General features: G+C 37.1%; 1 protein-coding gene across 3 annotated transcripts in view; it reads left to right on the top strand.

Annotated features, from left to right (window-relative positions):
• The window catches only part of clip2 (CAP-GLY domain containing linker protein 2), a 68510-nt gene extending 56567 nt beyond the window's left edge, over positions 1 to 11943 (top strand). For all 3 annotated transcript variants that reach the window (XM_035951331.2, XM_023277003.3, XM_023277005.3), the window contains 4 exons: positions 2640 to 2799; positions 6645 to 6833; positions 8570 to 8629; positions 8724 to 11943. In XM_035951331.2, coding sequence (XP_035807224.2) covers positions 2640 to 2799; positions 6645 to 6833; positions 8570 to 8629; positions 8724 to 8735 — 421 coding nt within the window. In that variant the 3' untranslated portion in view covers positions 8736 to 11943. The remainder of the gene's footprint in view (positions 1 to 2639; positions 2800 to 6644; positions 6834 to 8569; positions 8630 to 8723) is intronic.
• The last annotated feature ends 361 nt before the right edge of the window (positions 11944 to 12304 follow it).

Here is a 12304-nt window from a genome sequence, read left to right as displayed (position 1 = left end):
ATTAGTGCAGCTCCAACTTGATGGATGAGTGTTTGTACTCAGATCTCTATCAGAAACTTTAGGAACATATTTGACTTTCTGCCAGCAAATCTTGACTTCTTGTGGGAGAAACAAGAAAACCCAGCCAGAGGTCCGACTCTCACCCTCAACATCAGCATTTACTTCACTCTTCAACAACCTTCCAGTCTGGTTTTGTGGCTTAAACTCAGATAATGTACATTATTTAACCAAATATGTGCAACAAGAAAGCTGTTGCAGAGGTGCATCGATGGGTCCAGACTCACTCAGCTCCACACATTGGTCTAATAGTATCACATTACAGCTATCTCACATTATGAAGTCCTTACATTATTGATGGTTATGGTATTAAAAAACGCCACACAGCACTAAAAAAACAGACTTATTGGGTGCCGTTATGTTCCCTAATGTCAGCTACAATATGCTTTTGGGAAAAGAAACTCTCAGTTTGCCTCAGAAAATAGATCTTTTGAGCATTTTTGCACATTTTTATCTTAGGATGATGAAATAACTCAAGAAAAACTGTCACTAGAAAGCCACAGAGTAGAAGAAATTCAGATTTTTTTTCTGGATCTAACCGATAAAACAGTGATAAAATACGCAAACAACGGCGTGGATGTTGCATGAAACAGTAAAGGGAGAATACATTATAAATGAGTGGTTGACAATGTTTTGATCATGAAAAATTAAAGAACCTTTTTGTGCTTTTTAAAACTGCATTAAAGCATTTTGGCCACTTGGAGACAACAGAAACAAGCTGTGAACATAATATTAATATATTACTGTATCTATCACCACATAAACTTCATTTTTTTACTGCGATATAAAGTCCTGCAGCTTTATGGAAACAGCACAACCATGAATACAAGGAGAGAGAATTCAAAAAACAACAGCATTAGTAGTTCACAGACTGTGTTGGAAATTAAAAATCTGAAAACATTTCCTGTTTTACTGTTCGTTCTATAATAAATAGTGTAGTTTTGTAAAACTTCTTTAATGTTTACTTCACAGACATGAACAGTAAATATTGCAGAGGAGCGCAGAATTTTTACTTTTTTTACAGAATCTAGGTCTTGAAAGCGTTTTGTTTTTGGCATTTTTGAAAATGAGGCATATAAAATAAACAGATTTTGATGAAACAACACAATTTTAAGCTTATATACGGATCATTTTTTCTGATTAAACTAAATATTTATAGATGAGTAGTTCGTAGACTGTGTTGGAAAGTTAAATATCTGACAATATCTCCTGTTTTTACAGTTTCTTTCTTTGATAAGTGGTGTAATATTGTCGATTTAAAATAATAAACAGCCTTTAATATTTACTCCACAAACATGCAGAGTAAATGTTTCAGAGGAGCATTATTTGTCTTTTTCAGAATCTGGTTTAAGAAAACAATTTGTTTTTGGCATCTTTCTAAATAAGATAGATAGAAAAAAGTAATTTGGATGAAATAACATAATTTTAAGCTTAGATACGGATAATTTTTCTGATAAAACTATATATTTATAGATGAGCAGTTCATGGACTGTGTTGGAAAGTTCAAAATCTGATCATATTTCCTGTTTTTACTGTTTAATTCTGTGATAAATTATGTAATTTTGTCGATCTAAAATAAAAAATGCCCTTACTATTTAAGCCACAGACATGTACAGTAAATATTGTGGAGGAGCACAGAATTTTTAGGTTTTTACAGAGTCTAGGTCTTGAAAACGATGAATTTTTGGCATTTTTCTAAATAAAACAGGTACAAAAGAGTAATTTTTATGAAATAGCAGTTTCTTTCTCTGATAAATGGTGTAATTTTGTTGATTTTTAAAAAATATCATGCAATATTTACATGTACAGTAAATATATCAAAGAAACGCAGAGTTTTGGATCGAGAAAAGTTTTTTGGCCAATTCTTCGAGTGAGACATGCAGAATAAAGGTTGGTTAAATGCAACAATTTTGAGATTCGATTTGTTTTTTTTTCTTGACCCAATGGCTAGACATTCAAAATGTGCAACTCGCTCTGTTTTTACAGTGTCTTTCTCAGATAATCTGTGTATTTTTGTCAGTTTTATAAACAAATAATGCCTTTCAAACCCTCTGGCGTGTTTTTGGGGTTCAGAGGGTTCATGTAAAAATATTGATTAGCCTGAAAAGTAGCTCCCATTGTTTCATTCTTATATGAAAATAATGCTGCTATGAGTGCAATGCAGGATCACCAGCCTGCACTTCAAATCAGCGTTGATGTTTAAAGGCGGCAACACCTTTGCCCGGTGCTTTAATAATATAAATCTACTGGCAAACGTCCAGATATATATTATTAAAATGGGGCGTCCATCTGCCAACCAGTCTGACATACAGCGAGAATATCCGCCTCCACAATCCCCACTGGCCGGTCTGGATAACATATTTGAATACTGGGTTGATAAGCTTTTAAATAATAATGACCTCTGAGACCTTTGATTTAACAGCCAAACTGCAGCGCTCCTCTCTGCTTGTTGCACTTTAGAGCTGTCCACTTTCTGAAAACCCTGCAGGCCAGATTGAAAGAAACCAAAACGCCCCATGGAAATTAGAAATACTCACAACTATTTGCTTGCTTCTCTGCCCTTTTGTCTTCATTTGCTGCAGGAGTCTGAACGAACTGAGGGTGCTGCTCCTGGAGTCGCATCGTCATTCTCGGGACATGGAGAAAGACCTGAACCGAGAAGTCCACAAGGCCGAGTGGAAGGTGAAGGAGCAGAAGCTTCAGGACGACATCAAGACGCTGCGAGAAAAACTACTTTTACTGGTGAGACGACAACATAGCACCGCTTCTAGGTTGTCAGAAAGTCAGTTTTTTTAGACTTTTACTCCTATTTCTCGTCAATACAGAAATCTATCATGTGCTTCATCTACACCGATCAGGTCTAACATTCTGATAACTGACAGGTGAATGAATAACACTGATTATCTCTTCATCATGGCTCCTGTTAGTGGGTTGGATTTATTAGGCAGCAAGCGAACATTTTGTCCTCAAGGTTGATGTTAGAAGCAGGAAAAATGAGCAAACGTAAGGATTTCAGGGAGTTCGACAAGACGACCGGATCAGAGCATCTCCAGAACTGCAGCTCTTGTGGGCTGTTCCTGGTCTGCAGTGGTCAGGATCTATCAAAGTGGTCCAAGGAAGGAACAGTGGAGAACCAGTGACAGGTTCATGGATGGTCAAGACTCAATGATGAACATGGTGAGGAAAGCTGGTCCATGTAGTCCGATCCAACAGACTGCTGAAGAAATTAATGCTGGTTCTGATAGAAAAGTGTCAGTTTGTTGCGTATGGGACCAGTCAGAGTGCCCATGCTGAGCCCTGTGAGCCACCAAAAGACCAACAGTGGACATCAGAACTGGACCACAGAGCAATGGAAGAAGATAGTCTGGTCTGGTGAATCATGCTGGTATTCTTCCTTGTTTACACTGTTCTTCTCCCAGATGTGCACATCGTTGCAAGCAAACAAAACTACTAAAAAAATGCCTAAAATTATCAAAATCTCATCAAAAAATAGCCAAAACTAGTCCAAAATTACTAAAACTAATCTAAAAGTCCTAAAATTTGTCTAAATTGTGTCTAAAATTAGGTGAAATCCATCCAATATGACCTAAGTTTATCCAATATTGAAACAAAATGACAAAAAAGTCTAAAATGACTCAAACGTGTCCAAAATAAAGTCAAATTGTGTCTTCAAGACCTTCAACGTTCTCAAAATGGATCAAAATTTGCCTAGAATGAAATAAATCTCATCCACAATATTTTTCTAAATGTCTTAAATGACTAAAATGTATCCAAAATTCCTAAAATGTGTCAAAATTAAGTGAAATCTGTCCCAAATGACTAAAATTTGTCCAAAATGTATTAAAAAAATTGTCCAGAATGAACCAAAATTAGTCCAAAATGTGCAAATAGAAGAAAGAAGGTGCAAAAATATCATGTCCTTGTGTGCACTGTTCTGCTTCTAGCTGCACACATCATTACAAATACACAAAACTAGACTCAAAATGTGTCAACAATCACATAAATCCTGTCAACAATTACCCAAAAATAGTCCAAAATGACTAGAACGTTGTTCAACAGTTTGTATAAATTGTTCCAGAAATTTGGTGAAATCGGTACAAAAGGATTTTAATTTATCCAAAATTGATCCGAAATGACAGAAGAAAGTCTAAAATGACTCAAACGTGTCCAAAATAAAGTCAAATTGTGTCCTTTAGGGCTATAACTTTCTCAGAATTACTCAAAAGTTGCCTAAAATGATATAAATCTTGTCAAAAATATTTTTTTAAATGTCCCAAATGACTAAAATTTATCCAAAATTCCTAAAATGTGTCAAAATTCTGTGAAATCTGTCCCAAATAACTAAAACTTGTCCAAAATGCATAAAAATTGTCCAGAATGACCCAAAATTAATCCAAAACATGCAAATACAAGAAAAAAGGTGCAAAAATAACATGTCCTTGTGTGCACTGTTGTTTCTAGCTGCACACATCATTACAAATACACAAAACTAGACTCAAAATGTGTCCACAATGACATAAATCCTGTCAACAATTACCCAAAAATGGTCCAAAATAGCTAAGACTTTTCTAAAATTCATAACATTTTTCTGAATAGTGTCTGAAATTAGGTGAAATCTGTCCAAAATGACTTACACTACTGGGCAAAAGTTTTTGGTCACCCGGACAATTTTTTTGTTTTCCATGAAAACTCACTCTTTTATTCATGTGCTAACATAACTGCATAACACAAGTTTATCCAAAATTCTCATGGAACCAGGATGCATTATGGGAAGAAGACCAGCCAGTGGGGGCAGTGTGATGCTTTGGGCAACATTCTGCTGGGAAACCTTGGGTCCTTCCATCCATGTGGACGTTACTTTGATATGTAACACCTATCTAAGCATTGTTGCAGACCATGGACACCCTCTCATGGAGACGGTATTCCCTGATGGTTCAGGAATGGTTTGAGGAGCACAGCAACCAGTTTGAGGTGTTGACTTGGCCTCCAAATTCCCCAGATCTCAATCCAGCATCTGTAGGATGTGCTGGACAAACAAGTCTGCTCCATGGAGGTTCCACCTCACAACATCCAGGACTTAAAGGATCTGCTGCTAACATCTTGGTTCCAGATTCCACAGAACACCTTCAGGGTCTAGTGGAGTCCATCACCAGCACAGTATTAGACAGACGGTCATAAAGTTCGGCCTGATCGGTGTTTATATTAGTTTGAAAACATGGAAGTATGTGAGTTTGACTGGACTCAGACAACGTTTTGCTTTGAAAAACCTCAGCTGAGGTCATCAGTTCTCAGTTTCTGACTCAGCACCACAGGAACTAAAAGGAACATACATGTCTTTTAGATCGTTATTGTTAACCTTCGCTGAAAAGATGATTTAACATCTTCCCTGAAAGGAAAATGCCTGGAACAGCATCTCTCTGAAATGGCCTTTGCCGTAACCTGCCGCCTGCAATGTTAAAGAAACACTTTTCTATTTCTATGCTGCTGCTTTAATAAAGAAGGATCAGATAGAAAACTGTCAAACTCAGTGTAGCAGCAGCCAAAATATCTCTAATACAGACTGATGAAGCTCCTCCAGAGCCAAAGTGGTACTAATGATGAAGAATACATTGATTTTGATGTGTAAAATAATGAATGGGTCAAGTTTGACTTTGAAACCTAAGATGTTGTATGATGTCTATGTTTTCATTTGAAATAATATATCAGATGAATACATAAACCTTTAAAGCTGGAAAAGGGCTTGAAAGGCATGTTGTTCTTTAAAAAAAATCACCTAAATTACATCATTTCTGAGAGCAAGAAACTGATAAAACAGAAGCAACCAAGGTTTTTTTTTAACTGTCTGTCAGTCCTTGAACTACTCATCTGTGATTTAACTTTCTATGGGGAAACTTAACCAAATTGCGAAACTTCATCAAAATCACTTCATTCAAAAATTTGCCAGAAATAAGCAGTTTGCTCTAATCAGATTCTGTAAAAAATAAAAAAATCTGTGCTTCTCGGTGCAACCAAAAAGCCATCATTGACTCGAAGTTGACCGTGAGAAAAATTCTGAAATTTTTGGACTGACCTGGGTTGAACTGCAGGCAGTGTTTACACCAGGCTGATTGGATTAAGTCAGGAAATGCATGTAATTAGTGAAATATCTACAGTATGTAGAGACACCGTTCTTTCAGTATAGATATGTAGGCAATTGAAAATAATGTATAAGTTGATTTCTTTTTTTTTTTTTTTTTAAATTTTGTAAACTAAATAATCCAAGAAATTCAACTTTCGTTTACAATTTTTGATAATTTATGGCATCTTAAATGTGTCATACTGCACAGAAGATATGTTTTAGATATTTTTACTTCTAGTCATGGTTGTGTTGTTTCCATAGAGGTGTAGGACTTTATACTGCAGTGAAAAATGAGCCCACAGTGACCAAAAATGTGACATTTAATCGTAAATTTACTCTCTAATCTCTGCAAACTGAAAGATCCTGACGGGAGGCTCAGTATGTTTGATTCATCTCCAGATGTTAATCACGTATGAATGATTTACCAGCAGCCTCCAGTTAAGAGTTTCCTGTCTTGTTTGTGTTTCAGGGTCCTGGACGTTGCTCTCCAGACCTCCGGCGGCACTCGATGCTCGACCCGTCGGCTCTGGACTCGGAGGTGAACCGCCTCCGCCAGCGGCTGCTCAGCACCGAGGAAGCCCTGAGGAACGCCTTGGAGCACAACCAGCAAGTCGACAAGCTGGTCCAGGCCATGCGCAGACATCCGGAAAAAAGCCCGGTAAACTGGAAAAAAAAAACAACAAACCTGTTCTTTCATGGATCAAACTTTGGAAAAGGATGAAAATAACTGATCATTTGGGGGCACCAAGGGTTAGAATAATGAATCTTTATTCATAGAGCGCTTTATATTCATGTTGCAAAGTGCTTCACAAGGGTCATAAACTCATGAGGTTTTAAAAGAAGACGGTTAAAAAACTATTTAGTGTATAAAAAGGTCAGAGGGTTAAGCTTATGACAGGAAGGTCAGTGGTTCAATCTGAGGATAAAGTCTAATCAAAGCCTTTAACCTCAGTAGATCTAGTGAAGCTGCTCAGTGGTCAGCAGGTCAGACTGTGGTTTTACTGGGCAGCTTCCAAGTGTGAATGTGAGCAGGGCCTTAAAAACACTTTATTCAGCATAAATAAAGGTTTTAAAAATGCAAATTTCATTGTTGGGCAGCTTGGCATGAAGTATCTGTATCAGAAGGGATGCTTGAATACGTGGAAAAACCAAGATAATTGGTTGTAATGTCAGTTTTAAATGTTTTTTTGCACAGAGAAAATTGATTTTATTGTGGACTGTGTAAGGAGCAGTTAGATATTTTGAGAATTTTAAATTTTCTTGGCAAGATTTAAATTGATACCATAGTAAATATGAAGCTTTGACCAGCAGCTGACAAAGCTTAACGCAAAGACTGGAAGCAGACAGAAAACAAATCATCTGACTCAGACCAAAAGTTTAACAAAATCCTACCAGGACTTTGAAATTTGTCAGTGTTTCCTCTTCTTTTCAGTCTTTTGTGCTACGCTAAGCTAACCAGCTGCCGGCTGTAGTTTAACTCTCTCTATCCCAAGTGGTTTCTGGTCGTTATTGTGCTCCTGTCACATTTTTACTCACTGTCAGCTCATTTTCACTGCAATATAAAGTCCTGCACCTCGATGGAAACAGAACAACCAACTCACAAATGTCCAAAATGCAGTATGACACGGTTATTATGCCATAAATCATCAAAAATTTACGACAAAAGTTGAATTTCTCTTATTATTTACTTTACAAAAATTGAGAAAATCTTGAATTAGAATGTATCAGTTTTTCCAAGTGGCCATGGTTGTTACTAACACTGAAAAAAAGGTGATATTTTCCTACTTACAGTTTTTATTTGTTTGTATACTTGTCTCCTCTTTGCTCAGTATAAACACTGCCTGCAGTTCAGTCCACTTCAACTTAAAAGTCCCTGAATTTTGTCACGTGACTGTTGGTTGCAGCTGAGTCTCTAATGGTGTCACAGTTGTGCTAAGAAATGCAGAATTTTTTTGTTTTTCACAGAATCTGGTCAGAGCAAACAGTTTATTTTTGGCATTTTTGCAAATGAGACATGTTGAATAAAGTGATTTTGATGAAACAGTACCTAAGTTTAAGCTCTGATCTGGATAGTTTTTATGATTAAATGATATGTTTATAGATGAGTAGTTCACAGACTGTATTGGTAAGTTGAAAATCTGACATTTTTTCTTGTTTTTCTAGTTTCTTTTTATGATAAATGGTATATTTTTGGTGGTGAAAAAAGATAATATGCCTTTAATATTATCTGCAATGACACAAGATTTGTATCAGTCTACGTATCTCATTGTCTGCAAGAAAGTGAAGCAGCAAATTCACAAAAATGTTGAATTTACCCTTTAATGTCTTTACAATGAAATGCAGCTAAATACCAAGAACAATATGACACTTATGATTTCTGACCGTGTTTTTCAGGTCCATGGCGCAAACTCAGCTAATGGGATTCACCACCAGGAGTCTGGCAGCACTCGAGATGTTGGTATTCTCTTGTTGTATTCTTAGACATTATTGATATAGTAATATTACGAATGCATTTCAGTTAAAGTGTTTCATTTTCTCCTTTATTCAGGAACAACACTGATATGAGCAGAAGAGATACAACTGGGACGCTGACACGACCCAGACTGAACTGGGACTCGCAGAAGTAAATCTAAAAAAGACAGAAGCTTGTCCGACGTCTGTCCCGATCCTGCGATGGACGCCTGAAGAATCTTTCAGTTTACAGTTCATGCCAAAACAGCGAATCTCTATCTCAAGTGAATTTATGTGTTGTTGCAGAAAGCACCTATTAGCCAATCACAAAGACTGCTTAAAGTCCTATAAAGTATAGACAGGAAGTAAGACACGGACATGAAGAGACATTATCGGTACAACAACTGCTGAGAACTCACAATGTGGCGACTTTTGATGCTTTACGGTAGTTAGAAAAGTTTGAATCTACGAGTTGCCGGGAACTCTTTTGACAATTCTGAATTCTGAAAGCAAAAACAGCTGACGGACAACAACGTGAAGAACTGGACCTCAGTCGCTTTGTCTGTTTTATTTATTACTTTCACTTTGCTCCTCTGCTTTGTAATAATCCTCTATACTGTAGGTGAGCTGTCTTGGCCTCAGAGCAACACGTAAGGACGACTGCTTTTAAAGGGAATGTGGCTAATTTGTCACCTTCTTATGTGATATCTGAGGAGGATTGGTAGCAAAATCATTCCGTTGTTCTGTATTACAGTGCATAAATATGATTGGAAATATTCTCTCCGCCCAACAACTTCCAACTTCCTTGTTTTTGAAAATATAATCCAGACATCGTAGGGTTTAAAAGTGGTTCTCAGTTGTCTGCAAAAGGTTTAGGCCAAAGAACCGAAGATCCAGAACAAAAACCAGCTTTACTTACAAAGCTGGTACAGATTACACACAGAAAAGTCCAAACAGGCAAACAAAAACCACACACAGAACGCAAAAATGCAAAAAAAATACTCAAAGAAAACAAACAGGAACAGACAAAAAGGTCATACATGACAACATAAACTAGAACCAGGAAAACATAAGAAATACAAGAAATGGCTGGAAATCTTGACAAAACAAAAGGTTAGAGTATACACAGCATTAACTCCACCTACCTAACAGTGCAGATCCTCCTCGTGCAGCCAAAACGACCCAGATATCCTTAAAGTTCTGATTTTGGGAGTATAAGGGTCAGATCAAGGCTCTTGGTCATGTTCCTCGAGCAGCTCCTGAGTGGTTTTTATGCTGTGGCAGGTTGTTTTGAGCCTACCGTGGTCTACAACAGGGTTCAGGTTGGTACCAGGAACCAGAACTTCCCAGCAGAACTTTGCATTGCTATGAGACGTTCAATGTCATCGACTTCATCCGTCTGCTTTATATGTTATATATGTTAGACAGAATACGCAAGAAGAATCAACTGGGTAACAATGCATAGCTGAAACTAACAAAACTGGTGCGAATGATCACAAAAACTGAGAAAACACAAAGACAGGAGGCAAAACGAACAGTGACTTCATAATGAAACAGGCAATTACCACATAAATTCATCATAAAACCAAAAACCATGACACTGGTGAGATTGAATGCATTTTGGTTGCAAAACATTTTTTAAAAAATCTACTTTTTTGTAATATTCATATTCCTGTATGATCCAAACACCATTTTTGACCAATAATAAGCAGCCTTTTTGGCATGTAAACAATACAAAGGTCAAACTGTATAGTTACTGCCAATTCCAAGTTTCTCTGAAAGTATCTTGACGAAAAGTCATAAGTCTTAAATCAAGTTTATTCATTCAAAGGACGGATATAGAATAAAGTAAATATCAATTTATGAAATATATTAAAATAATATCAAGAACCAAGAACAGGATACCAACTGAAGGTCAATTTCTAGATGTAATAAACATGAAAAACTGACTATTAAGACCACTAAGAGTGAGCGAAACCCATTGAAACATTGACGCTTTAGGGTTTTTCTTTAAAATGCCAAAGGTGGAAGAACATTGGGTTGAGAGAAGAAGCTTATATACCATCTATAGTGATATAAGAATGAAAAATGGAGCTCTAATGGTGGTAACGGTGTAAAAACTAGTGCAGGTGATCACAAAAGTGGAGAAAACACGACAGGATGCCAAATTAACAGTGATTTCATAATAAAACGTAATTACCACATAAATTCATAACAAAACCTTGACACTGTCAGATTGAATGCATTTTGGTTGCAAGACATTTAAAAAAAAAAAAGTACTTTTTTGTAATATTCTTATTCCTGTATGGTCCAAACATCATTTTTGGCAAATATTAATATTAAACTGATAATTAAGACCACTAAGAGAGAGCGGAACCCATTGAAAACACTGACGTTTTTAGGGTTTTTCTTTCAAATGTCAAAGGTGGAAGAACGTTGGGTTGAGAGAAGAAGCTTATATACAGTTTATGATGATATAAGACAAAAAAATGGAGCTGTAATGGCGGTAACGGTGTAAAAACAATCCGTTGAGTGCATTTTCATGCTGCTATAATGGCTACTCCTCAACATAAAACCACACATCAGTGGTGCAAAGCATTAGCAGTCTTATATATCGACTGAACTACCATGAATCCACCATCCAGCCTTACATCTACACTTTAATGCCTTCTCATTGGGGGAGAATTATCTGTGACAGGACTGATGATGATTTCACTACCAATCCTCTCCTCAGGTGTTAGTAAAGTGGTGGAAGGTCTCGTCTCCTAAATAAGTTTTCAGCCATTGCACATCAGTGGACCTCCAAAAGACTGATATGATGTTTATAGAATGAATATAGTGAATTATTCCAGACTTTTTCATTCTCTTAAGGACTTTCTGACCCCCACACTTTTTGTTTTATTTACTGTGCATCAATACGGACGCCATCCATCCACACATTAATATAAATTAACTACATGTGGCACGATGTAGAAGCCTGTTTTAGTGTCCGAACAAACGATTTTGCTTTGTCAGGTCTACTGAAGGGCTGTCGCAAGAGCAAAAACCCAAACAATGGACTCATCCTTCGCCCAGATTGACGGCATCTGTTGTATTTGTACTCTTAAGTCTTCCAAATATTGTTTTATCCATTCGTCAACTCAACCAGGGGGATGCTGTTTGCGAGACGGAGGTGAGTAGTAGGAGGTCAGCTCGGATAAAAAGCTAAATTTTTCCATCGGATATTGTACTCTGCCTTTTCAACTGCGGGGGTTCGTACCCTCTGGATCATTGCTGCAGCGGTTTTGGAGATTGATTCATTAAATATTAACAATGTGGGCAAGGGCTGCTGGTGTTTTATTTCACACTCTTTCACACTCATGTCACTTCTGAATGTTTGTTGTTTTTTTGTTATTTTTTGAGGCAAAGCGCGGTGGATCGGTGTATTTCCACAGCAGAGGCGTTGGATTTCATGCCCGCTAACAGGCTGCCGGTTTGGGGAAATTCAGCCCAAACAACCCATAACCCATTTCTTAACCACACACACATTCACCGAGCCAAAATAAACTGGGTTTTGTTGATCGTACTCACATCTGAGGCAAATATCTGTTATTAAAATAAGTTCCCGTCAACCAGAAGAGGAGGCAATAATTCTTTTATGTGGAAAAAAGACGACGACACATCCCAGACTCTGCATGT

This window comes from Amphiprion ocellaris, chromosome 14 (assembly GCF_022539595.1).
Source record: "Amphiprion ocellaris isolate individual 3 ecotype Okinawa chromosome 14, ASM2253959v1, whole genome shotgun sequence".
NCBI lineage: Eukaryota > Metazoa > Chordata > Actinopteri > Pomacentridae > Amphiprion > Amphiprion ocellaris.
Note: the sequence above shows the minus strand (reverse complement) of the source record. Positions and strands in the feature narration are given on the sequence as shown.